Source organism: Drosophila gunungcola, chromosome 3R, assembly GCF_025200985.1.
Source record: "Drosophila gunungcola strain Sukarami chromosome 3R, Dgunungcola_SK_2, whole genome shotgun sequence".
Classification (NCBI taxonomy): domain Eukaryota; kingdom Metazoa; phylum Arthropoda; class Insecta; order Diptera; family Drosophilidae; genus Drosophila; species Drosophila gunungcola.
In genome coordinates, this window is record NC_069139.1 from 18181285 (window position 1) to 18209031 (window position 27747).

Consider the following 27747-nt stretch of genomic DNA (forward strand, 5'->3'; position numbering starts at 1 on the left):
CTAGTTATAAAAAAAATGGTTTATAAAAAATGTTTCTTAACACGTTTAATATTTCGTAGGTAACAATTATGTTTGACAATATGTAAAAAAATGGTAGTTGTATAAAAAACTGTTTTTGTAAATTATTTAAAATATATATTTTTGAACTATTTTCCATAACTTAAGAAAATAATAATTTGTGCTGTAAATAATTTTTTAAAAAGTAAAATTTACGATTTTTGTTTTTAGTTTTTTGCCTGTGTGTTTATATTCCCCTCAACCATGCTGAAAACGCCGATATTTCATCTCATCGACGAGTCTTTCTGTCTGGGTCGTTGCGCATTTGATTTGTGTGCGATTATTCGAACTTTGCACTCCGCGAATAATACAAACTAATTGGAAAGGGATCACGGTGCAGATTACGTCGCTTGTTGCACGCCGTGTTTACATTTGCATTTGCAATGAAGGAAATTGTTAATTGAAATTACAAGGCGAGCTTGAACGTAGGATTTCGATTGTGGCGGGAACAGATTCTGCTTAAACTTTAAGAAGAAGGGTCCTTGACTTTCGGTAAGGTAACTTAGATAGCAATTATTAAAAATTAATCTCAAGAATAAAATAATAAATTTAAAAGACGTTAGCCACATTAAAAAAATAGACAATTGTATAAGCTTAGACATTTTTAAAAGGAAAAAAATAAATGTATGAACATGACTATAAATCTAGCATTTAAAGAAACATGCTTTTGGTGTATAAAGTAAATAAAAATTAAATTTATCATTTTATTTGTGCAACTATTATACCCGATTTAAAAAACTTATATTTAATAATTTAAAATATAGTATTGAATTGAAGGCTAACAAGGCTTTAACAAATACCTCAGTGCCTTTCCAACTGTAGCTTACGCCTGGGCGTATGCAAAGGTTTTTCATGGCAAGCCGATTTAAATAAAACCCATATGTCTTGTTTTGCTCTTGAGGTTTTTATTTGAAGGTGGTATTTCAACACCTTACTTTAAGCTGATGTTAATTTTTTTTGTTGGTTTTTATTTCTTGTATATTGGTTGAACAGCTGGTTGTTGTTGCTGTTTCTGGTGGCGACTTTTCATATTAAGTTGACAATAAACTAGTTTAAACTTAATCCTTCCGGTTTGTATTATATATCCTTCGTTTGTGTCTGTTATGTTTTCACATTGCACTTCAAACAAATATGTGATTAACAACGATATGCTGAATTTGCAACTTGAATAACATATAATTAAAAACATGCTTTGATAAATATGTGTGTTAATCATTGGTACAATATTTCATTAAGTAAATATGTACTGTGATAGTGACGTTGCTGCCCTTGTTACCTATCACAATCGGATAGAAGATCAAAGATGGTATCGAGAAAATCGAGTAACAAGTACTGTGCCCCTGCACAGCTTGGCGCCAATGGACACGAACGTCCTTCGCAAAAAATATTTTTTTTAGTTTTTTTTTAACAACAAGTTGTTTTTCAACAGTGTATATATATGTATATATGGTTAATTAAGTTGTTTTGGGGCTTTTTCGGGATTTATTGTATTGTGTTTGTTTATTTGCGTCATTTGTTTCACTTATACTTATCAATCATAAATATAAAGTTTAATTATAATAATAATGGTAAAACATCGATTTTCATAGAGGACCTTTTTATAAAACATTAAAAAAATTTCATATAACGTTTTGCGATTTCAATGTTAAAAGACTTTGACATTTTGATGTTGATGATAGCGGTTGATGTTGTTTCCACTATAAAATGTGCTTTAACTTAACGATTTACGACATATTTAGCTTGTTCACATTGAAATCGTTCATAATAATAAGAGTAATAATAAAATATAAATTGTATAACTTCAACAATAATAGGTTCATGTGCTTAAAACTAAAGATAAAATTGCTTCTCCATCGAACATAATCCTTCCATTTTCTGTACTCATCATAAAGTTCTTTTCTAACATATTTTTTATCGTATAATTAATTTGCAGAAATGTGACATACTACATATATATAACATTTTTTGAAATTGTAATCCTTCATTTTTTTTTTTTTGGTTTTTTTAATGCTTGCTTTGCTTAGCTCTCGAAACTAAGGTAAAAATAAACAAATCTGCCAAACGTTTCCAGCAATCTGCTTCGTGGTTAGTTTTATGTAGTTGCTTGTTGACAAAGTCCGTCGAAAGGCCTTAGTAGGCGTGGTTGGCAACGAACAGGGATCCGGTTCCGCCTCCAGCGCTTCCGGCAACGTACTTGCCCTGAGCGGCATCACCGTTGGCCTGCAGATGGGGAATGGAAAAGCGGGAAATATGGTTAATTTCATTCGGCAAAGTATCCAGGAAAATTCCTACTCTTAATTACAAGCACTTGGTCTTAATTATTACTTAGTTATAACTTGGCGAGCCGCAGCAGAAAAGTTTTTCGGCAAGCTGGAAAAGTTTTCACACTGATTTTTGTTGAACACAAAACAACTTTTCCCAGCCACCTGCGGCAATTTTATTTAAACTTTTTACCCATCCAAGCGCACCATTACATGTTACGTACAGCCCAAAAAAAGTTTCGGAATTTTTAATTTAGCAAGTTCTTTGTAGATTCGATTATATATAATTTTGAGCCGGAAATCGGGAGAAGGGCTGGTCAAAAGTTGACTACATTTCCAGTGGGCGTTATTTGTTTTCCATATAACTTAAGCTAAGCTGTCAGCTGCAGAAATTATTAATTTCAACTATTACTCATAAACATTCGCAAGTTTGCGAGGACCTTTCAGAAAGTTTTCCTATTTTAAAGTTAGGCTTGACATTCAAGGTAAATAAATTTGTTAATTTGATAATACAATTTGTAAAAATCAACTTAAATGATAAAAATATAACTAAAATTTTTTTATAAGTACTCTTAAAAATAAAGTTTAATAAATATATCTAATATATTAATTCTCTGCTTATGTAAAGTACTAAGTTAAAATAAAAGTAATACTAAAGTAAAAATAAATAAATCAAAAAGATCACAAATAAGGTATCAAAACAGAACATATAATTTATTTCTGGTTGTCAGTTTATCATATAAAATTTTAAGTTCCAAAATCTTAATTAAAATCTAGTCAGTTAAACGTGGTAAACGGCATGGGAAAGGCTAAATGGAATATATTTGCAGTTCCTTGGTTGGAGGAATGTAATGCCGCCAGTCTCAGTCCAGCTTGGGCCTTGGTCAGTATATTTTGCGTTAACGGCTGCATTTTGCTTCGGTTTGGGGCATAGCATCGCTCGATTCTGACTCGTGATTAGTGCGTGGCTATTAGGTCTTAGTATTTGTGCTGGGCGACAAAGAGGCTGGCATTGGCCGCATACGACGGGATAGAGCCGGCCACATATTTACCCTGGCAGGCCTGGGCATTGGCCTGTGGATGCGGGAAGGAGAGCGGGATCGTGTTTGGGATTAATCAAATTTTGGCCTTTTGATGATTAGGTTTAGAGCAAGCAAAGCATGAGGATAATGAGAGCATATGTGAAAGGCTTAAGTGATAAGTCGGCTTGATTTTACCCCATTTAAGCTCGGTCTACGCCATTTTTAAGCACCGTTTCTTGGTTCTTCTTGCTCAGTACTTGTGATCATCCACATGCAATGTATCTTTTCCAGCAGAACCTTCAACAGATCCAGCTTCATAATTACCACAAGCCGCCTCACCATTAGCCTAAGCATTTGAAATTATTTATTAATGGATAATGTACATAAAATTAATAGTGATGAGTTAAATTTGTGTTAAAAAGTGCTTTGGTAAACAGTTGGTAAAGAAATTACCGGTTTCAGTGAATTGTGATTGTGATTAGTTTCGTTATGATAAGCTATTTATGAATTGTAAATCGTAAAATGATTAGCATTTAAATTCAATTGAAAAGAAAGTCGAGTAGACTATGTTTTAATAATGATGGACGATTGGGAACCAATTTGATAGGAAGGACATTTAGGGATTAAATATTGGTAATGGAATAGATGGTTGGGATTGCAGTTTATTCAATAAACCGATTAGCCCTGGCAATACATTCTTCCGAAGCAGAAACCCGACATTTTCAGTGCGCACACCACTTAAGACTAAACTATTTCCAATCTAATATAGAAGAAACTATCTGAAGACTCACCTTGGCGCGCTTGAGCAGCTCGTTCTGGCCGGCAGCGATGTTCTCCTTCTTGCCGCCCCAGGCACGCAGGACGGAAGCCTGCAGGGCGCGGCCGTAGGAGAAGGTCAGGGCCCATGGGCGGCCCAGGGGCACGTTGTTGATGGCGCTCAGGTTGACGGTGGCCTCCTCCTCGGACTGACCTCCAGACAGGAAGGTCACGCCTGCACAAAGAAATCGATTAGATAGGATTCGTATGGAAAGATATATTGGAGAGCCAATTCCAATTTAAGGGAGGTATAATATAAAGGTGTCAAAAAAATCTTGTATGATCCAGCTATAATTCTTTTACTCTCTATATAAAATATTAAAAGCGATCTTAAATGGATTTGATTTTAATATTTGAACATTATAATAAGTTATGCCTTAAGGATCTTTTATCTTGTTGCTTTTAAACCCTTTATGGTTAAGATTTAAGGTTGGTGATAATCAATTAATATGAAACAGATATTGTCAATGTTATGAATCTTTTTTAGCTCTGTTATTAATATTGTCCTACAAAATGAATATTTGATACCTGCATAAGAAGATCGCTAACCCCACTGATCTCCAGAGATTATAATGACACCCATCTTTCATCAAACCAAGATCAGGACTCACCGGTGACGGCGGCGGGCACGGTGCGGCGCAGAGCCTGCACGGTGGCCAGGCCGATCTCCTCGGGGGTGTTCTTCTTGGCCGACTGACCGGCGGTGACCATGTTGGGCTTCAGCAGAGTTCCCTCCAGGTAGACATGGTGGTCGCTCAGGGCCTTGTAGACGGCGGCCAGGACGGTCTCGGTGACCTTCTGGGCGCGGTCCAGATCGTGGTCGCCATCGGGCAGCACCTCGGGCTCCACAATGGGGACGATGCGCTGCGACTGGCAGATGGAGGCGTAGCGGGCCAGGACATTGGCGTTCTCCAGGATGGACTGGTAGGATGGGGTGTTCTTGCCGATCTTCAGGACGCAACGCCACTTGGCGAAGTCGCAGCCGTCCTTCTTGTACTGGGCGCAACGGGCGGCCAGATCGTCCAGACCCTGGGTGGTGACCTCATCCTCGGAGCCGAACAGTGGCACGACACCCTTGTCGACCTTGATGCCCAGAATGATGCCCTTCTTCTTCAGGATGTCGGCGAAGGGGGTGCCATCGTCGGCCTTCTGGTAGAGGGTCTCGTGGAACAGGATCACGCCTGAGATGTTCTCGGCCAGCTTGGGGTCGGTGCTGAACAACAGCTGACGGTACGCACGGCGATTGTCCTCGGTGTTCTCCACGCCGATGTCCTGCAGACGCTTGCCCATGGTTGGGCCCGACTCGTCGGCGGCGAGGATTCCCTTGCCGGGCGCCACGATCCTCTGGGCAATGCCCCTCAGCTCATCCTGCAGCTCCTTGCTGGGGTAGTTGAAGTAGGTGGTCATTTTGAGATTCGAGTGTAGTTCTGCATGACCGGAATCCATTTTCCAAACGGATTTAGACCAATCGCCAAGGGAAATTGATGCGGATGAGCAGGTGGTGGATTTTTGGTGGAGAAATAAGAAGAGCGGAGATTGTATGTTAATAATTTGCTTAGCGGATTCGGAAACGAGTTCCAAAACATAAAGCCATGCTTTAAACGAAGAATTTTGAAGCCGTTGAGGGGAAAAAAGAAAAAAAAAACCAAAAATTTGCTCAAACTTTAAAATTTGATCTGGACAGCGTAACGAGCCTAGACTAATAACTCAAAGGTATCATTTGTACATAAGTGTATATAGAGAGCCCCTGGGCACCTATCAATCAAAGGGTGGATTAGTTATTGTCATTGACACACTTTTTTATATTATTTAGCTTTTATTGATTAAAGTATAAATAAATTATATTTTCCATTTTGTATTGATACAAATTGTAACTTATTGCCGTTCTTAAAAAGTGAAAAACAGGAAATTAATTATTTGTAATGAATTAAATATAAGTTTATATGAAACCGATTAAAGAGCTCGAGCTTATGCACAAAAACAAATATTAATTATGTATTTTGAACAGCTTTATACTTTTAAAAGTATTTTATTTATAACAAAGTAATGTTATATCATCATATTTTCAGTGTCAGGTCAATGTCAATGACGTTCTACCTAATTTATAAATATTTTTCCATTGAAGATAATAAAGCAGTTTAGTGTTTTTCACAGCTGATTTGATAGCAAACAGCGAGTAATTGAACGATATTTAAAGCGCATGCACGGAGAACGTGCTTTTCCCTAAATTTCTCTGTATCTAACATTCGCTTTCTCTGCCACTTTTGCTCTCCGTCTTTCTCTCCCAACATCAAGCGTACACACACAAAATCGCCTGTTATCTATTAACTTTTTATAAAACTTCTCACAACTAGAAGTGAACATTGCACTTTATGTATAAAAAATGCCAAATATTGCAAAAAAAAATTACACTAGACTATTTGTAGTTAAAATTGTAAATTACAATTTATTTAAAGGCCCTGTTATTTTTAACAACTATTTGCAAAAACCGAAAGGCTGAATAAACCTTTGAGCACACAGTAAATAGCGAACCAACCTCGACGATGAATTTTTAGTAACTGAGCAAAGTCAAGGAAAACTGAGGAAATAATTCCCTCTGATGTAATCAAAGTCATGGAGTCTTCCCTCTCACTCTCTCATATCTACCTCTCTCTTTCACACCCGCATAATGGATGACGTGGAAGACTTTCACTTTTATTGCCGATGCTGTTGCGCTGCCTCTGCCGACGCCTCTGCCGGCTGAGACATCAACGCACGGCGCATGAATTTCAGCTTGACATTGAACAAGGTCAGGCAACAATGTTGCTCTGGGTTTTGGCAACATATGTTGCCAGCGAAATTTGTTGCTTACGAAATGCGAATAGAAATGGTTGAAAACCGAAAGTCGTGTGGCGCGTGTGAGGAGTAACAAGGAGGGCTCAATAATGTGTGAAAGAGGCAGAAGCTTTCCAGCAATATGTAGATACAGATGCGAAATATTTGGCGTTGACTAATAGCTCAGTTTTTACTTGTATGACATTGACAATGAGTCAAGGACTGCAATGGCATAAATGTCAAACTATAGATTAGATCACCTCAACTTATCACAACAAATGTTTATCACAACAGCTATATTTCCCACGCCAAATTTATTACACTTTGATTATACACGGAAAAAATTAACATATTTACTTATATGTTCAAAAGTTTCATAAAATATATTATTTCTTTATATTATGAAGAATTAGAAATTATATTAATTCAATAGCTTTAACTTGTTAACAATTGTTTTTTGATAATTTAGGAGGAACACTTTTTGCAACTTAAATGATATCATATTACAAGAAAAGGTGGAAATAATCTATTAAAACTTTTCAATTATGTTAGCACAGATATTATTAGTGAAAATAAATTTTTTTTTAAATTTTATAATAGGATACAAAATAATTTTGAAGCTTTTTTATATACGGCACTAAATCACTTGATTTTTTGTATCTATAGAACGAGCTAGTTTTAGCTATAGCTACCGGTTTACTCAGCAGAAAACACCCACCTACACTTGCCGGCAATCAATCGAAGACTAAAAAGTTTCGAAAACTAAGCCAAATATATACGATGAACAAAAAAGAAAGAGGAACAAAAAGCACAACAGGCAACGCATGACAACAAAAAACAATCAAAATAAATTTACGTTGCTATCAAGAGACCGAGTTTAAAAATAAAACCGACACATGTCTATCTCTATGTGTGTGCCAGTAAAAAAAACAAGCTGATAAAGCGACCAACAAAAAACCTAGAGAGACGAAAACTGGCATGGAATATTGTAGAAGTTGCTCCGGAAAGATGAACAAACAAGTTTATTATGTGGCCGCAATTTTGTATCTGCTATCAGTGGAAATTTTGAATCGAAAACGAAAAAACGAGCCCCCACTGGTGGTTCCAAAGGTTTGCCATTATCATAACGAGATTTTAGGTCCGGCCTCCTCGTGCATAGACAGTGGGTCAAAAGAACAACATTCAGGAGAGATAATACTACTACTGATGTAATAACTACGAACTGACGTAAAGCAATTAATAGTCAACATAAGAAAAAACAACTCAGTGGAGCTTCCGTAAGTCGAATTTGAAGTCATTATAAGTCGCCCGAATTTTATAGACAATGAGAGCATTATCAAATTTAAAATTCGTTCTTTAGCTGGAACACTACACCTTTTTTGTTGAAAACAGTGGTTTGATTTATGGAAGTTTGTCTGGATATATAAAACAATTTTGGAGTTTCTTCTATCGACTTGCCCTTCTTACGTGACCACAATAACTCAGCTTTAGTAGTTATTTACTAGTTGGGTATAAATACAAGTTTTATCTATACCTTGAAAATAGTTATCCGCTTATAGCTTGAACTATGGATTAATTTTAGGGTACAATTTGTGACTAGTATATATTTTTTAAATTTCTTTTAAAAACTATATTGCTTTTGATTATAGTAAACAGGTATCTGCTGTTGACCTTGAAAAAAGTCCCTGCCCCTCCAAAACTAGTTTTCGTATACCAACCAAAACAACCCCTAAACTTGTCCCTCTCTTTTACTTCCTATGAGTAATCTTTAGGATTATTCCGAATTTTGTTACGTCTCTCTTTCATTCACCAAAAGGTAAATGTAAAGTGCATGAATAAAGACGGATAAAGTAGAGCAGAATAAAGGGATAAGACGTCAACAAACGAATGAATTTTTTGATGACGTTGGCTAATTGAAATCTAAACGAAAGTGTGTGAGAATGATACAAATATGTATGTATTTCCCGATGTATAGTACATGCATTTAACATTTGCGCTAACTATTTATAAAGAAAAACCGCAACGGCAACTACAAATTGCATTTGAATCTTTGCCAATAAGCAAATGAACTCAATTGGAGAGCCAGTTGGGGGATACAAAAAAAAAAAAACCAGAGAGACGGTTGCGCCGGTAGAGAAAAACTACTTTCGAGAGATAAAGTCACCCGATAAGGTTTCTTATCGCCTGCAGTTCCCCCCACTCTCTTTTTACCACAGTGCATAGGTCAACAACACTCGGGGCACTCAAGGTTTTAAAACTTGTCATAAAAATATTGAACACGAGGAAATGGTGAGAAAAATTTGAAAGTACATACATAGCGCACTCACTCACTAACACGCTTACAGATTCTGTATTATTCTGTAAATTTGGATTACGAAACAGCCGAGAAAAATGGGAACGATTACGCGACTTTTCGATTTGCACTGCTGGGGACGACGTAAATTTCGGGTCTTTTCTGGATATCTGGATATCTGAGATTTGTAGGGGGTTCTATTTATCACTTTATCACGCCCACTCACCGAACTGGAAACTGAATCTGGGATGTGGTGATTAGCTGCTGGCTACTGGCTGGGTCCGCTGCTGCTGCTGCACTGGAGGAGAGCGGTAAACGCTTTTATTTTCTGACTTCTGGCTCTGCCGCCGCTGCTGCTGCCACGCCTCTGCTTCTGGCTCTGCCGCTGCCCGCTGCCGCTGCTACCGCTGACGACGACTGCGACGTCAACGTGAAATTCCAAAGCGAAATAAGCGAGACATGGCTAGCGAGACCCCATAAGGTTGTTTAGAGGTCGTCGCCGCCGGTGTTGGGCAACCGACTGAGCCAAGCGCTAAAAATTCCCAAAAACCCCAAGATTGTGCGGCCAAAAAAAAGCTCCCACATGGAGCTTTTAGTGGGTGAAAGCACCTACAAGTTGGATGCTAAAGTTGACTAAAACTTGGCGGATAGCTTTGCACTGCTTCAGCTTTGCACTGGGCGGCTTAAATTAAAAACAATTTCATTAGAAGTTTATGGGTAATCCAAGTTCAAGGAGTGTGATTCCATTATTTGTTTATTTATTTATACATATGTTAGAATTGTTTACAAAAGAAGATTTATAGATATTGTGATTGTGCATTTATTATGAAGGGAGTGTATTTAATGAAAGCCATATGACAAAGAACATTTATGGCAAGCATACAATGAAGCATATTTGAATTTAGTTAAGAAATATTATTGTTGTGATACCTGACCGGAATTCCCAAGACTAGAACAAATTATATTGTTAAGGCGTACATAAAAAATATAAAAGTATTGTTTTAAAGACTCTTCCAGCGTGTTTGGAAAACTGGAAACATAATCTTAACAAAGGTTTTATAATAACATGTCAGTCAATAATGTTTTGTCTTACATTTTCCTAAATTATAAAATAGTTTAAAATAGATAAGAATTAATTGTTTGGTTTGTTTTTTTTTTCCTAATTACTAACGACCTGCTTTCTCTGGAGCGGTCATTGAATTTTCGTGACCATCAGCATCAGGCGCCCCAAACCAGCGCAACAAAAACGAAGAGTGGCAGAAGCAGCAGCTAGGATAAGCGACTTTCACGCCATGCCTGACCTCCTGCAATGTTAAAGGACTCAACCCCCTGGCACTTGAAACAGCTGATTGGGAGAGAATACTGTGAGAAAATATCCCTATATTTCGACACACACAATTCTTGAGTGAAAGAGAAAATTGAGCTCTTTGTAAGAACTTGCTCGTAGTTTAGTAAGCACTTGGCATAGTTTTCTGAATCAAAACTATGAGTGAAAGACTAGGTTTCTTTACAAATAAACAATAAAGAATTTAAATATAGATTGAAGTTTATTTAAGTTACGGGTAGAGAAAGGAAAAAAGGGAAAAAACATGAACTAAAACTGAAATAACTGCTCTTACCTAATGCGGCATCCTGAGTGCTCTCTGCGCCTCGTAGCTTCGTCCTTCGTCCTTTTTCGGATTTCGTGCCTGCCTCACTCGCTTCTCAGTTTCGTTTGGGGATTCTGGTTCAGCTTTCAGTTCGAATTCGTGCGTCGGCCGGTCGAGTTGTGTGCCAAACGCTCGGCATTTGTCGCCTCACACGTGTTGCGTTCCACTTGCGCTGCGCGTTTCCTTCGCACACCCGAGTACACCGCGGCGTATACGTTACGTTACGTATTGTGTTGCAGCCAAAGCGAAATAATATCTCATTATAGTTATGTGAGACGAGAGTGGAGTGCTTCAAAGCCAGGATTTCAAGCACCGGAAGTGATTTTACTCATACTAAAATATTTAAAAAGTAAAGCAGAGAAGAGAGAGAATAAGAGCCCACAAGAATGTTAAATAGTTCACCCAGTTTTGGTAAGAAACTCAAGGTATATGGGAATAATATAAGCAAGGTATTGTTTTTAATAGAATATTAATATCGTTTTAGTCTCAGAAAAATTATTTGTTTTCCTTAAAAGTAAAGCATAAATGTGTAAGTCTAGTAAAGCCATAAGCAACTAGAAGGAATAAGAACAATAAGAGCAGCAGAATGACAATTTGTTCTTGCCTTCACTTTAAAGAAATTTTCTAGAACAGCTTAAATTTAGGATTCTTTTTGCCTTAAACACATGCTCCCAAAAACACATAAAAATGTGTGCAACAAAGAATGCAAAATAGTTGGACCGAGTTTTGCTGAGTATTCTGTGTACATACGAATATGGGTTTCATATGCAGATTTCTACCCGCCGTAGCCATAATATTGAGCAATTGATGAGAGCGCGTTTAGCTTGGCTTTGTGGCATTTGGCTCATTAATATGCGGCAGGCGACAGAAAACACACCCTCTGGCCACCACCCGCCCACGAAATACACACACTTGGCCCATACTCCTCCTATCAGGATTTGTGTCTGTGTTTTGTCTCGTCCTCATCTGCATTTGCCCGAAATGAGAATGAGAATGAGAATGAGTATCCTATAACCCACTGAGCAGCATCCTGGCTGCTGATGATAATGTTGATTCCTGCCTTCCGCAACAATTTGCTTTGAACTTTATCCGCTCCTCCCAATTCGCCACGCCCCCACACCCAAGCTATCCGTAAACCAAAATTGACTCCGGCTCACATTTCTCTAGCTTTTGTTGTTGTTTATAAATGCTTGTTACCTTTTCCTTCGTCTCATTTTTAGTCTCGACAAAGTGTTTACTGTCTCTGGCATTTTCAATTGCTTGGAGCAGGATTTCTCTGAAGTGACAGAAATGGAGAATTTGGCAAGGCTTAGTCAGTTTCGATTTGTAAAGCTATTCCGAGAATGGGTTATTAAATCGAGAGCGTCATTACTATGTCGCTATGTGATGTGAACCAAAATTAAAGGCATTGAAATTTAAGAAAAATCAGCAAACGTTTTAGGAGCACAAACAGGGTGGAAACATTTTTATTCTTTGAATTTATCTGTTTTATTGCCTACGCTCTTTTATTACTGAGCGGTACTTAAATGAGTGTGTTCAAAAATTTGCATTATATAATATTTTAAAATTTTTAATTATAAAAATTATTAGAATTAAAGCTTGTGTTAATAGTTATTTCTTAAATTTATTATTTTCTATTAAGTGATCTTTCTTTAATTTCCTGGTTACTGCTCATTATTTGGACATCTGTTGGGATTTTTTTTTGCTGGCCGCAACATATGTCGTTTTATTTAGGGTCAAAACATTTTTTCGGGGCTTCATTTGATTATTACGCCTGCAATTGGCCTCAACTCGAGCATAAATTATGCAAACAAAAAGAGAAGAAATAAAAACAATGAAAGGATGGCCTGAAAGCGAATGCGAAGGTCGAGGCAAATCAAACAAATGGCAAGAAACATGAAAATGTTGTAAAATAATTTCAATTCATTCTAAGGCCATTTCGCATGCCTCTGGGCCGGTTGTCATTCCACTGGAATTTGTGTGGTCGTTGCTGTTGTTGCTTCGTTTGTTGTTGCCGCTTTTCCGGTCCCAGAAAAAATCCCATAGAATTTTTGTGTTCAGTTTCGCTTGTTTGCGGACTAGCCAGAAGGAGTGAAGGGAGGCAAAATACAACAATGCACACATAGAACAAAGTTATTAAAGTTTGATTTTCTTCCTTTTTGTATTTTTAATTTTGTTTTATTTTTCCATATGAGTCCCATTCTGCCCCTAAGCTTTCATTCTATCAATTTATGGAAATATGTGTGCCCAGGGTGGTCTTTGAGAGTGTTTAACTGTTATGGAATAGAAAAATAATTCAAACTTTGGCAAGCCGAAGTTAGTACACTCTTGCAGCTACTGCAAAAATTGAACATTCTATTTAATCGGGTTTTATGCGTATATTTTTCAAATCAATGAAACTATGTCGATTTTCTGATGCATCGATCTATCCTATGGTAGCTATATGATATTGTCTTCTGATTTTCAGACATTATGACCTTAATTCTGTGACAAGTTACTCTTCTAGTCATGCTGCTCAAAAATATATATGCTTTATATGGTCGTAAGTCATCTTTACTTTGCTGCAAACTTTTGACTAAAATTACAAAATCCTTTGCAAATGAATGCAAAAGGCTGAAAATTATAACTTAAATATTTCAATTCTATTTTAATATAATTTTTTTTTAACTTTATATTTGTTTAAATGTAAATATATATTTTATCTGAAATGAAACAATACTGTATTCCATTGAAAACTTCAAACCAGATTCCAAGAAGCTTTTATTACTTGAAAAGATAAAAATAAAATAATCTCATGTTGTGCATGTGGGTTAATGATGTTTTCTGTGCTCTGAATTTTGGAACGCTAAGATTCTGGCAAATAATTTGGCTTACCCCTCCCATCTTAATCATATCGCTTATTATCCTTGTAAAATTAAATAAGCATCAAGCTGAGGAAATTCCAGTAGGGCCTCGAGCAGCTTGAGCATTATGGTGGGGAGACCTATTCCCAACGGTCGGAGGCATTCCATTCCAGCTTACAAGTCCCAGCCCTCGCAAAACGGAGAATTTCTGCACGGGGTGGTGGGTGCTATTCGCATTGACTGTTTGCTACAATTCGCTAGTGAATGGAATTTAGAGCTGAATGAATGGGACTTGGGGGGGTTTGATTATAAATAACGTAAAGTAAGCGCACATGAATGCATTTTGATTGTCTGTTGTAGTTTACGGCACGTTTCCTTTATTTTTTGCAGCTACTTGTGCTGGAGTTGTGGGGCAAAATGGAAATGAAAGACGACAAACTTGCCTAGCAATATCTGTGGGCGAGCGGGGGGCGTGGCAACTTCCTTAAATGGTACACTAATGTCGAAAAGAAAAGCTTTTTTTATATTTATTTGCCTGCCACTTTGCATGGAAATTCCAACGGCAACGAGGACATCGCATTTCCCGACTGCAATTTTCCTACGCGCGCACTCCGGTTTCTTCATAGCCACCCCCCTCTGTTTTTCTTACTTTTCCGTACTTCTTTTTCGTCCCGCTTTCTTTTTGGTTCGCTATTTTCTTTTTGAGGGCATACAAAATAATGTTTCATGTTGCAATAAATGTACGATTCAGTATGTACCCTGCTCTCTTATACGTTGTTACTCCAGAGCCCCTGCCGTTTGTTACGGCATATCCCTACACCCGTGCATGCCACTCAACAAAAAAATGCATAAATGAAATAAAAGCAGGCGCACTCACATTGCTCATACGCAGCGTTGCACGCAGTTATCCTTGCTCCCATTTTGTCCTCAGATTGCAATTGTGTGCCGCTCACTTTTGAACAGCAAGGAATACAATTTATTAACCTACCAGTCATATTTTATATTCATCAATAAGGGCGAACAGTTTCCAAAACGACAGTGTAATTTTTAACAATAGAGTCAGCTTAATATTGATCATAGATTATTGATACAAAATTGTATAAATAAAAAAAGTTAATAAAATATTTAATTTACGATTGTTAAATATAGGATTACAATTTATTAAACACTAAGTTTTTAATTGTTAGATTCACACAGCCAACCAAAATGTTCAATCACATTCTTTATTGTTATTATAACCAATGACTTTATTTAAAACATATTTCTTAATTTCGTTTTCAATTCCGATTGTAAAATATTTAATGCACTTTTAAGTGATCCCAGGATTACTTCAACGTTTGTTCATTTAATTTCACCTGCCTTTCAATTGACTTTTGCCCATGCTAAAAGCGAGAGCTCTTCAATTTAATTAAATACCCATGTTGTGGCTCTTAATTTCGGTTTGCATGACGCTTGTTTTAAGGCATCAATGTTTAATGAAGCGCCAAACGTTTTCGATTTCACAGACCCGACTTTTGTTTGTCGTTCTTAGTCGTCCTTTGCTTCCTGTTAACCCAACTGGGTCTAATTTGGCTTCCTCTTCTCTGTTGTTGTATTAATAATTCGTGCGTTGCGTTTCAGTCACGTTTTGCATGTCGGAAAATATTCGTAGCGCGTTGCCCTTGTCAATGTTGTCATTTCCTGCTCATCGGCGACTCTGTTGATTTTTGCATAATTTCTGTTTGGCCATCTTAAGGATTGTTCCAAACAGCACAATGCCATGCTGAAAATAAATATGGTGAAGCAGAAAATCGAACATCGAGGTAACCGAATCCATAATCAGTAGAAGGCATGGTAAGAAAAGTAAGAGCAGTAACACAGTCGGAAGCAGATAAGATATCGCCCTGTTTCTCCACAGTAGAATGTTTTCATTTTGTTCGCAAGCATCAGAGCATGAAAATCACCATGCGAAAGCCACTAGCCCCTTGCCCCGAACTCTACTTTTATTTCTTTGTGACCTGCAGAGTGCACACCAACAGTTGGCACATGAAAATGGAAAATAAGGGGACAAATAAAAATGGAAAAACAGAAATAAATGCAAGTGTTAACATAATCACAAAAAAAATAAAATGTTTCTTTTATACAATGAAATAGGGAGACTTAAATAACTGACTTTATGGAACTCTATTTCTGTTTGGGTTTACAAGCCGAATAATTAAATTAAATGCACAATAAATAAATGCAAAATAATCTGCAAAAATATGTTTTATTACTAACAGCAAAATGTTGTGTCCACATATTTTATTTATAACTAAATAGATAATATTTTTGGAAAAACATAAATTTGGCTGCCAAGTCCGTTAAAATTATAATTCTTTAAATAAATATTTAAATCTTATATTTTAGGAACAATACCTATAACTAAAAAGTGTTGTTAGTGTGATTCTCTAAAATTTGAATATTAAATTTTCAGCCTGGATGCCTGGAAAATCCTACTCCAGATTCGTTTTGTTTGCACACAAACAACTTGTGGAACTTTTGACCCAACCTGTGGGATATTGCCGAGTTGGCCAAGCAATTCCATATGCTCAGCTTACCATTTCATTTTGGCCATTACATTGCTCTACTTCGTGGCCGACTTATGCGTTGCAAACTATAAAAGTAGTTTAGCTTAGTTTCCCTGCTTCGGGGTAAAACTTTAATTTCACTTTCTTGGACAAAGAATATATAAATATTTGCCCATTTGGACCGTTTTTCCAGACCAAACAGGACTTTCATTTCTTGGAGAAATATCTAGAACTTCTTTTTTTCTTGATGGCTTTCTCGCCTTTTTTTTTACCACCTGCCAAGCTCAAGCCAAACTTTATGTCGTATGCGAATAAAAAAAGAGCAGAAAAAAAAGTCAAAATAAATTCGTACGAATAAAGTATTTCTCTTCCACAACTTTTCTACCGTTCAGAAGGGGAAACTATTTAAATGTTCTATGATTTCTTTTTTGGGGTTCGGTGATATGCCGGCCAAAAAGAAAAAAAAAAGAAATGGAGAGCAAACTTTGCTATAAATAATTTTGCATTTTTATTGTGCATTTTATGCATTTTGTGCGCGATTTCGATTTGAAGTTGGGCTCTGAAATAAATATGAAAAGTTTTATTTATGTTTGTGGGGTGGCAAAGCCAAGCAAATCGAGGCGTGGCTTTGGGGCTCGGTTTGAGTTTGGGTTCAGGAGCCGGGGTTATGCGGTAGCACAGCCATGGGCGTTATATTTATGACATTTGTTTGCCAACAACTTTCAATAGCTCAATCACGCCACCCGCACATGCAATAGGCTAAGCCATTCCCCCTGTCATAGGAGCACCAAACTTTGGGAGAAAACTCCACCTAATATCAAACAAACAATCTTGTAGATTTAAGATTAGTGATATTTGAAATTAATACTTTAATAGTGTCGTTGCGGATTAAACATTCATTACTTTTTAATTGTTTTGTGAGACTTAAAATTTGATAAAATTTTTTTCAATTCTTCATTAAAGAAAATAGAACGTATTGATAGATTTTTTAAGTAATAGTAATATAAAAAAATATTTTTTTTATGACAATTTAGCGGGTTATATCAATATTTATTGTTATCTGTGTTTGATAAAATGTAATTGTATACGGCAAATATACAATAAATTCTCTGTTCAGTATTACCATTCTAAATTTTAGTGTTTCTTGCAGCTAGAAGGCGGAACATCATCAATGTGAGTGCTGCGGATTGTGTGCTCTTCCACTAGAGCTCCGCGCCGCTCGGGGGCAATGAAATCGCGCAAGCTGCCAAAGGGCTTCGTGCTTTGTGGCCTCAACTGCCTGACGTTCGTCTACTTCCCGCTCGTCCTGCCCATCCTGCGATGCTCGGCCGGAGCGGCGGGGGCGGGAGCGGGGGCGGGTTCGGCGACCGGCGGCGGTGGATCAAAGACCGCCGACGACTTCGACTACCGGATGCAGCGGGTAAGGAATGTGCTGAAGGAAGTGCCCCTAATCGACGGACACAACGATCTGCCGTGGAATATCCGCAAGTTCCTGAAGAACCAGCTGAAGGACTTTCACTTCGGCGGAGACCTGCGGGAGTTGGCTCCCTGGTCGTCGAGTGCCTGGAGTCACACGGACCTGCGCCGCCTGAAGGAGGGCATGGTCTCCGCCCAGTTCTGGTCCGCCTACGCCCCCTGCTCGTCACAGCATCTGGATGCAGTGCAGCTGACGCTGGAGCAGATCGACCTGATCCGTCGCCTAGTCCAGCTCTATCCGCACCACATGGCGCTGGTCACGACTGCGTCTGGAATCGAGCAGACGCACCGGACAGGCAAAATCGCCAGCCTTATTGGCGTGGAGGGCGGTCACGCCATCGGCACCAGTCTGAGTGTCCTGCGAATGTTCTACCAGCTGGGCGCCAGATACCTGACTCTCACACACACCTGCAATACACCTTGGTAAGTTCAGGATGTACAAAATCAATACTGTCATTGTGCTAATACTAGTATTTTGACAAACAAAATGTGCGAAATTCAAAAATTCACGCTTATTTAAATTAACTTTGAAGGGAAGCCTAACTATATTTGCTTGTATTCTGAATCTAAGCAACAGATGCCTATGTTTTCTGTAGGAAAGTTGTACAGGTTATATGTAATTTAGTTACAGAATACACATTTATATGTGTGTTAAATAAAATTAAACAATATGGCCATTATTATACTCGTTAATTGTTTTGTGGGGAATATTGAGTTTGAAATTTGTTATCTGAGTAATGTGTATCTAAAAGTCGGGAAACTTGACTTTAGTTTTCTTTCTTGTTTAAATTAAAACTGGGCTAAAAAATTGAAAACGGATTTTCTTTTTTAAAAGAGATTTTCAAGCTGATCGTATTTTTTTTGGAATTTTTATATATTAATATATTAAGATGAATTATAAATTAGTAAAAAAACCTATGGGAAATAAATTTCTAAGTATTATTTTCTGTCTATAAAAGCTTAACAGATATTTGACAATAAATTGCATTTTTTCAGGGCGGACTGCTGCAAAGTTGACGAGCCTGGGAAGTACCCGCACATAGGCGGCCTCTCGCAGTTCGGCAAGGTGAGAGAATCGCAACTAAAAGTCCTACATTCCAATGCCCTAATCAATTACCGTATTTATCACCGTATCAGCTGGTTGTCAAGGAGATGAACAGACTGGGCATGATTGTTGATCTGTCGCACGTTTCGGTGCCCACAATGCTGGATGCACTGGCCGCCTCGAGGGCTCCACTAATATTCTCGCACTCCTCGGCGCACGCCATCTGCAACAGTTCCCGCAACGTCCCCGATCATGTCCTGCAGCGCATTGTGAGTCCATTACGGGGACATTAATCTGGGGGAACATTAATCCATATACCCAATCCCACATCCAATGCAGGCAATAAACGGCGGTCTGGTTATGGTGGCCTTTTATCCGCATTTCGTCAGCTGCTCGGGACAGGCAACATTGCACGATGTTGTGGGTAGGTGGTTTTTGGCCCAGTGGCTTTTCGGGTGGGTGGAGTGGACACTATTAATCTTTAAACTTGTGCTTTTTGGTCCACCCCTCAGCGCATATCAACCACATAAGGGAGGTGGCCGGCATCGATCATGTTGGCATTGGAGCTGGCTACGACGGAGTCAACTTGTAAGTACAGCAACTTTTCGCCCACTCTGCAACTTCAATTACGTTTCATTTCATTTGGCAAATTATGCTCTCTCTATCGTCATTACATTCTTGGATTTCTTCGCTTTTTACGTATTCTCCGTTTTCTTCGTTTTCTTCGTTTCTCCGCTTTCTCCGCTTTCCACTTAAGAGTGCCCAAAGGACTGGAGGATGTGTCCAAATATCCGCATCTTTTTGCTGCCCTGCTCGAGTCTGATAAATGGTCGGAGGAGGATATTGCCAAGTTGGCTGGCAGGAATCTAATACGTGTATTCAAGGAAGTCGAAGCGGTGAGTCCACGGCAGAAAACACACTGAAATTGCTCACTTTTCTCTGGCATTTTTCTATTGTTCAACGTTTTCTGCACCTTACCGATGCTTAGATACTCTGACAAAGAATTTGAATATATTTTAAAATGCTATGAGATGCCTCAAAAGTTTTAAGCTTAAGTTTAATTAAATCTTAAAACTTTAAGAGCACCGCAATGTTTCGGTTTAATGTAGAATTTTTCCAATTACTTCTTGGCGTTTCGTTATTCGCCGTATAAAATACATATTTCATACCATATATTTTTGGACACTCAAAGTCTTGGTATTAAAACTCTAGAGATTTCCGGGAAAATGGACACAAACAAGTCGTTTGAGTATGTTGCCAGAGGATTAAATATTTTGAGCAAGCACTATTATTTTTTGATATTTTTTCTGAGTATTAGGCGCGTACCTGACCGACTTGAAGTCGAAGCCAGTCCCCAGAACTAAACACACATTTTGCAGCAAACAAACAAAGAAGTTGGCAAAAGGACACTGGTGTGGTCGCCTCTCTCTCTCGGTTGTTATTGCAGTTGCGAAATTCCATTCGCAAGGATAAAAGGAATAATGTGGCTTTGCAACGGAATTTGCACATACTTGGAGCGGGAGCCGAGGGAGAGGATAATGTGGAAACAGGAGCAGGACTTTGGCTTGACGTCGAAAAGACGCACGTTGAGAAATAATTTTAAAAGGATTTTCAAATGCTTATTCCGATATTTATACACGAGCCTGACCAGCGCAGCCGGAGCAACAGCTCCCGTCTGCAGTTTGTTTGCAGGATGCGGTCAGCTTGTTTGCCGTCTGCTCTTCGTTTGGATACAGCTTAAAGTCCTGCGAATGCGATTGGAATTTGGTTTGGTTCGGCTGGGGGATTTCTTTCACTGCTCCACGATGACTATGTCTGGGCACTCCAAGCTCAAGCAGCATTCAATTTATATCAATACGGGATGGGAGCCAGAGCCCCTCTCGAGGAAGTTACTCCTCGGCATTGAACGGCACTCGAGCGAAAGCTAGTACCATTCAAAGGCTTGAAAGTGGGTTTGTTTTTCAGTCCAACGGTCGGATAGTTGGGTGCTTGGACGTTTCGATGCATGAATGGGTAGATAGATGTTCGACTAAACGATGCAGATAGCCCTCAAGCCTGCTTATCAAGTATCTTGTGTTTACCCCTTTGAATTGGAAAATAAGAATTGAACTTCAAACCAACTGATAGCTAAAGTAGAACGGTAATTAAATGTTTGGAAATTTGTGTATTGGAGTTAAAACTTTATTTATATGCTAAAGACCCAGTTCTTACAACTTTGGCCATGCACAGTCCTTAAACTCCTTATAACTTTTTTCAAAAAATATAACCTAATTTATAATTTGTTTTTTTTTTTCAACAGTATGTTATGTGTATATACAATTTCTCAACAGAATTGTTTTTTAAGTCCGAGGCTCTGCAGATTAATGTCCCAAATAGACTACGAAAAAGGAGTATTTGTTTTTCAATGATATCCATCGTGATTAGTGACTGGTCCCTTTTATAAGAAAATTATTCCAGCTCTCTAAATCAAAATAGTTGAGCAATTGCCCTTTTCATCTTAGAAACTGTAAGTAAGCTTCTCCTTTGGCAAAACCAATTTAAAGATTTAATAACAAAAATAAATCATACGCCCCCTTGAACGCTGGCCATGCTTGTAGGTTTTATTGCTTCTGCTGATTATAAAGTCCTCCTTCGAGGACCGCCCACTCTGCAGCCCCATTTTGACCGCGTTGAGAAAGAGATGCCGCAGCAATTTTTAATTTAGCTCTTGTCTCTCGCTGACTGAGAGACGACCCGGCAAACTTTAATCATATTCTCGCGCAGGCTCTACATTGTAATTAGTTTTAGTTCAGGGTAGTGTATATAATACGTTGAAATACTAAATGTCCGTTATTACAAGCCGCTGTTAGCCCCATCAGCGGAGCAATCGTAATGGTAACAACATAAAAATAAAGCCACAAAAGTATTGCCTTCCTTGAAGTGCGACTGATTAAAATCGCAGGGCTTTTATTGCGCTTTGCACTCAGAAGGCAACCATATATATATATATTTTTTTTACTGCTGTTTATTACATGGCCATAATGCTCATTAAGAATTGTATTTTAATACGTTTCTGTTTGTTTCTGTATTTTTTTCGTTCTCCCCCTTTTTTTCAGCTGTTTGCGGTAAAAAGTAATTAAAAATGTTACCCAACGCCTTTTATCTGTGGCCAAAAAGCCCAGAGCTGTGGAAATTAAGCCAGGCCATATATACTTATCCCAATGACATTTGCTTTTGTTTTGCATCAGTCCAAGTCCCCAGTTCATTGAACCCAACTCGAAGTCCCCCCATTCAATCCCGAAACCGACGAAATAAAATACGTTATAGCCTACTTATGGACGTCGCCGAAAGCTTGGCTCGTAATGCAATTAAATAATAACGAAAAGCGGGTCAAATGTTCAATTATTAGAAGCTTAATGCTGTTTTGGGTTGTGTGTACCCAGGGGACTCGGTCGGCCATGGCTGTGATAATTAAGCAAGTCATAGAAATTAGGCAAAGGCCATTTTAATGATTGCCATCTCGCACAAACGCTCACAAGAATATGTATACGAGCACGAGCCAGCACATATATAATACCCTTTTAGGCTGGACACGAACTTGTTCAGAATTCAAAGCGGAGTGTTCCTTTAAACTCTTTCTCAGCGATTTCCTATTTTTTTAGAATATATATTATATTAACAATGCATAATATTAATTAAAATGTTAAAAATGGTGATAAATATGGAGGAAAATATTTTTAGTCGGTTCTAGGATTCATAAAAAAATATTTTTAGAAGCCCGTCATCAACAAGAACAGTATTTTCACATTTTATTTGAATAATTCTTTAAATCCTCGTGATAAGAGGTTGAGCGATTACCAAAGTCCTGCAGATTTTTGTTATTTAACTTAAAGAACCATTCGTTAAAGATTGGTATCACTTGTAAATGTCAGAGTGGTTTATGAGCCTATAAATTTTAAAATGCTTCAAAACTAAGTGCATGTATGAAGGAGCAGACAAAAACTAGCTTCGCTCCGATCAGATTTAGCAGGAGTAACCGGTTCTGGGAACACATTTCCAAGGACATTAGGGACAACAAGGCTGCCCGCAAATTTGTGGGCGTAGGAGGCGGCCAGTGGATCTACGCCATAGCCATTGCCATAGTCCATGAACATGATAATTTTCTCGACGCCAGTTTTTATCTACACAAAGGCAGCGAAGCAGCAGTGGCGAGGGCAAAGAAAAGCCAAGGATTCCAGGACCCCTCCTCTGACCCACTCCTTGCTTGTGTTTGTGCAAATGTATCTTTTATTTTAGCCTTTTATATCTAATGCGAGAGCGAAGGACGGCATTTGGCACGACACATCGCCCAAGTGGCGGCAACGGAGGCTTTGTCTCTGAGATGGGCAAATGTCCCCGGCAAATGGCAGCAATTTGTGCGAGACAAATTCATTTAAATATCTTTAGCAGACCTTGTGTGCACTGCAAAATAAAGTCATTTGAAATAGGGGTCAAGCTGATCTTGCAATAAATACAAACATAAAGTCTCTACGAGATAATTTTTATTATGTTTGTAAGAAGCCAAAAAAATGGCTGAATATAACATTAGAAAATTTAAACAAAATAATTTAAATTATTGTTTATCTTTAAAAACTAATATCGTTTAAGTATATTTATAAAGATGAAGTATACTTTTATTTAAAAAAAAATAAAATGTAAACTTCTGAAGTTAGTTATTAAAATTTTGTAGGAGCTCTTTCATTACATTACTTATTTTTTATGGTATGAAGAAGGTTTCAATTTTTTTCAGTGTCATGGTAGTTTTAAACATGAAATTGGTATCTTTTCAGATCTAATTGATTACTTTCTGATCCAAATAGTATTTGCATGGATCCAAATTATCGTTATATAAACCCATCTATATAATCTTTAATCTTTAGTGTTGTTTTTCTGAAAGTGTTTGTGCTGACCTTCTGGCAATTGATTCCATGGGTTCCATGGCTGGAAAATGCTTTGCGTTGCGGTGGTGTGGGAATTTATTTTCCGCTTTGAGCTCTTCACTCAAACTGTAACTGTGAACTGGGCTTTTCATTTTCGCAGAACGGGGGCGCGGAAAAGGGCTGGGAAATCCAACTCAAAGGCCGGAAGAGTCTAGCCAAAAGGCAAATGGCTCAAAGTTCCCATAGTTGTTGTGTTTCGACTGTTTGTGTGAGTGGGTCATGCACACAAAGTGCAATGACTGAGCCAAAGCTGACGTTTTATTATTGTTTGTGTGGGGAGGGCTCACATAAAGCCTCATAAAAAAGTCGTAAATTCGATTGTTGTATGGCAAACAAAACACAGGAAATGGGACCAGCCGACCTAGGCCTCACCATTGCTCCCCACCGTCACCCCCTCAAAAGGTGTTTGGTGTTGAAAACAAAACATTTTCTCTCATTTTATTTCGTTTTTCCGCCCCTTCTTCTCATCTTTTTTGTGTTTGTGGCATTAAATGTGCTTCAACTTTTGCCAGCAATAAGAGCTGGCTGTTTGGCATTCAGATTTTGGGTTCTCTTTAAGGATTCAGTGCCCTTGTGTGTGTGTGACGAGTGCCTGTTTGTTTAAGTGTGCGAGAGTTAGACATGCGGAAGAGGTTCCTTTATGAACATTTGACGCTTTGTATTCTTGCTTCTCGTGTTAGGCGATGGGAAAGCTTCTCGAGCACTTAAAGAGCGTCATTTGCAGGAATTTTTTGAGATTTCAACATATTTCAAATATCACAAATTGTGATTGTGACTAAGAAAATATTCTGGGTAATTTAAGAAAACCATTTGTGTTTAAAAGGCTCCTTTTCTTATTTCTCAAACCACGATTTCTTTGATCTTACTTAATGGCAGCTAAGTTATAAATAAAGCATTCTATAAATTGCATCTTGTTTAAAATTATTTATACATTTTCAGTACTAACAAAGCCCCATACATATTTCTATAAGCCCATTTTGTAATTTTCCAAAAACTGTTTACCATAACTAATATTCAACTCCAATTTTGTTGCCTAAGTTTCGCGCTTAAACTTGCAAACAATATTAATGCCATATGAAGAGTACACGAAAAGTTCCAAGAAATCATTTCTGCATTTGAAAATTCAAACAAAACTTTGGCAATTACGCTAAATAACTTTTGTAAGTTGTGCCAGCTTGGCAATGGCGCATTGCAATCAATTTTCATCAATCAAATGCAGCTGTCGGCACTCCGACTCACACACGCATGCATAAATAATTACTAATGGTATTTTAATCAAATTAAATATACTTGATTTACTTGCAGGTACGCGATCAGATGGAGCTCTTGCGAGTGGTGCCCATCGATCAGTCAATTCCAGCCGAAGACATTATGGGCAGATCCTATTGTCGTTATCAAGGACCAAGAACGTGATAATTTCTCCATTTGTAAAGTTCACCCATATGCATAGCGTTTCATTCATCGCAGGCCCGTGGTAAAAGCGGCAAAAAATTATGTCAAGCGTACGTGTTGTAAAATAAAACTTGTTTTAGGTTAATTGACAAAGTTTTCCTCCTCTCTGCTGATGATGTTGTTGTTTTCCCATTGTTTTTGTAGCGTATTGCTTGTGTGTGTATGTGTGGCATGATGCTGCACAAATGTACACACACATTTGGGGAAAAAAAACCTGACATTTTGCAATCGCTCAGAGTCGAGTAGCTGCCCAACTGCTGTTGTAACACAGTTAAAAAATGGTCAAGATGTTTAAAAGGATGTGTTTTTTGTGCCTAAAAACAGCAGAACACTTTTTCTTAATTTTTTTAAATTTTACTTTGTGTTTAAATAATGGAAAATAATGGCTTATTAATATATATGATACAATTTTTTTAATGGTCTTGGTCTTACAGTAGAGAAAAATCTCTAAGTAATTAAAGTATTAATTTTAATTATCAAAATGACTTTATTACATCTGGCACATCCTTGAGTGACTTTTCTCAGTGCATACAACATTGTGCGCAGCTGGCACCGCCCATAATCAAATACAAAGTGGCAAGAGGAGACCGCCACCCATCCACAAACGCTCCCAATACCCCCAACCCTTCGCCCCTTCATTCCCGAACTAGCCAACATTGTGTAAATATCATTGTCATGTTTGTTTTTATCTTTAGCTCTAGCTCCAAGTCAGGAAAAAAGAGGATATCTCATAGCACACAAAAGATAGAAAAAAGAAAAGCCTATAATAGCGAAAGTAAAGCACATTTAGCCCCAAATTAATAAAGAAAAGTGAAATTAAGAAAAAAACCCTGGCTTATCACAAAAGTCATGCTCAATGTTAGTACCGAAGGAAAATCTAATTTTTCATCATGTATTTTTTCTATGAAAAAGTTATTAAAGTTTACAAAGAATATAGCTAATAGTTAATGAAATAAATGTTGAATTCGTATATGCGACTGTTGCCGGGCTCATTTGGAACTAGTAACGAATGAAGTTCGTTAATCTGCCTCTATTAGCCCGGCACTAGCACCGAAACGATTTAATTATAAAACATTATGCGTTTAAAGAGTTTTTAATTTCGTTATTGACCTAAATGAAATTCCCACTTAATTAGTTAATTAACATTAAACACTTAATTAGCCAAGGCTTAACAAAATACAAGGACAACCGAAAAAAGCCATGTAATTTAATGCACGAAATGAATGTAACCACATTTTTTCCATAATTTGTAAAGCTTAAATACCAATCTTTTAATCAATATTAAAGTAAAGCGATGCAATTTCAAAAGCAGCAGAATAGTAAATATATTGTATAATTAATAGATCAATACAAAATTCAACCCGCCAAAATTGCAAATAAGTTCACAAGCAAACCAATTAAGCGAGAAATAATATTAAATAAAAATTGTATAGAAAGCAAATGGGTAAAACTGTAAACGCGTTTGTTCAAGATCCATTTAAATCATATACCTACACATACTCACCTATATCACACACTCATGTATGGATGTGTATATTTAAATATTTTGTTTTAATTTAGTCATCAATTTTGCATAGGCAAAAAAAAGTTTTGTTTTGGACGGGGCCAACAAAAAGTTGCATTCCCGCAACTTTTTGCAGCTCAAATAATACATTAAATTAAAAACTTTTGTTGAAAAAAAGAGGGAACGATAAAAAATAGATACAAATTCAAGGCATATTTATAGTTTAAGCCAGGTGGGAGCCGAAAAAAACAAAACAAAAGGCAAAAATAACACATGTGATCAAAACTAAAATTAAATTAAAGATCTATATTATTAAAAGTAATGTATTGCTATAATTATTTAATGATGAACAACACAAACAAAAAAAAAAAAAACCAATGGAAAATAACAAAGAAATTCAACCATTTTATATTGCTGATGGAAATTGAAAACAAAACTTCAATTTATCGATTATAACTAGCCTATTATAAAGCGAGAAACTCAACTGTAACCAAAAGTAAAATACTTCAAAATGCTAATTAAGTGAACAGTGTTTTACCACTCTGTAAATATTTGTATGAAAATGATCAAATAGTTATAATAATTGTATGGAAAGTATGTCAAGTTGTGAATCGGAAACAACAAAAAACAAGATAAGAGTATACAAATTAATTCATATGTGTAAATTGGAAGATGTCGTAACTGGCCAGCAAAAAAAACATACCGAAAGGATTATAAATAAATTCATAAAAATTAAAAAACTAACTACACAGTTTTATTTAAATGGATATCAATATTTGGGCTTGAAATATCTACTTTGGACTTCCAATAAATTAATATTTACCCATGTTGAAAGTTACTTGGATTATTTGTTTAAGGAAACAAACTTCCACGTAAAGGAAATCAGTGGATGTAAGTGAAACTCTTCAACAACCATCAAGACATCCAGCTCCACTTGGATATTTTTTTGTTATATTCTTATTGCGATGATAGCACTTGAAACACACATTCAACCAGCACTTGGATTTAACA

The 27747-nt window shown here is 37.4% G+C and overlaps 2 protein-coding genes across 5 annotated transcripts; one reads left to right on the forward strand and one right to left on the reverse strand.

The window, feature by feature from the left end:
* Window positions 1–942: 942 nt before the first annotated feature.
* LOC128251643 (fructose-bisphosphate aldolase) lies at window positions 943–9782 on the reverse strand. 4 transcript variants are annotated; one of them, XM_052978718.1, is made up of 4 exons: window positions 9490–9780; window positions 4768–5583; window positions 4132–4331; window positions 943–2277 (listed from the first exon to the last, which is right to left on the reverse strand). In XM_052978718.1, the coding sequence occupies exons 2-4, from the start codon at window positions 5561–5563 to the stop codon at window positions 2188–2190; spliced, it is 1086 nt and encodes a 361-aa protein (XP_052834678.1). In that variant the 5' UTR covers window positions 5564–5583; window positions 9490–9780; the 3' UTR covers window positions 943–2187. The 4 variants fall into 4 exon arrangements, with proteins under 4 accessions (XP_052834678.1, XP_052834675.1, XP_052834677.1 ...); XM_052978715.1 differs by lacking the exon at window positions 943–2277 and adding an exon at window positions 3007–3392 and having other exon boundaries at window positions 9490–9782; XM_052978717.1 differs by lacking the exons at window positions 943–2277; window positions 9490–9780 and adding exons at window positions 3007–3392; window positions 9298–9320.
* Window positions 9783–10972: 1190 nt separating this feature from the next.
* On the forward strand, window positions 10973–27459 carry LOC128251641 (dipeptidase 1). Its single transcript, XM_052978713.1, has 8 exons — window positions 10973–11323; window positions 17452–18200; window positions 18774–18843; window positions 18915–19091; window positions 19162–19246; window positions 19335–19410; window positions 19580–19718; window positions 25086–27459. The coding sequence occupies exons 2-8, from the start codon at window positions 17530–17532 to the stop codon at window positions 25191–25193; spliced, it is 1326 nt and encodes a 441-aa protein (XP_052834673.1). The 5' UTR covers window positions 10973–11323; window positions 17452–17529; the 3' UTR covers window positions 25194–27459.
* The last annotated feature ends 288 nt before the right edge of the window (window positions 27460–27747 follow it).

Coding starts and splice junctions, on each gene's coding strand:
- LOC128251643 (XM_052978715.1), bottom strand. CDS start 5,563: ATGACCACCTACTTCAACTACCCCAGCAAGGAGCTGCAGGATGAGCTG. Junction 4,332..4,767: donor CGTGCCCGCCGCCGTCACCG/GTGAGTCCTGAT, acceptor TTCTTTGTGCAG/GCGTGACCTTCCTGTCTGGA. Junction 3,393..4,131: donor AGCTGCTCAAGCGCGCCAAG/GTGAGTCTTCAG, acceptor CCGCATCCACAG/GCCAATGCCCAGGCCTGCCA.
- LOC128251641 (XM_052978713.1), top strand. CDS start 17,530: ATGAAATCGCGCAAGCTGCCAAAGGGCTTCGTGCTTTGTGGCCTCAAC. Junction 19,092..19,161: donor ATCATGTCCTGCAGCGCATT/GTGAGTCCATTA, acceptor CATCCAATGCAG/GCAATAAACGGCGGTCTGGT. Junction 19,411..19,579: donor GGCTACGACGGAGTCAACTT/GTAAGTACAGCA, acceptor TTTCCACTTAAG/AGTGCCCAAAGGACTGGAGG.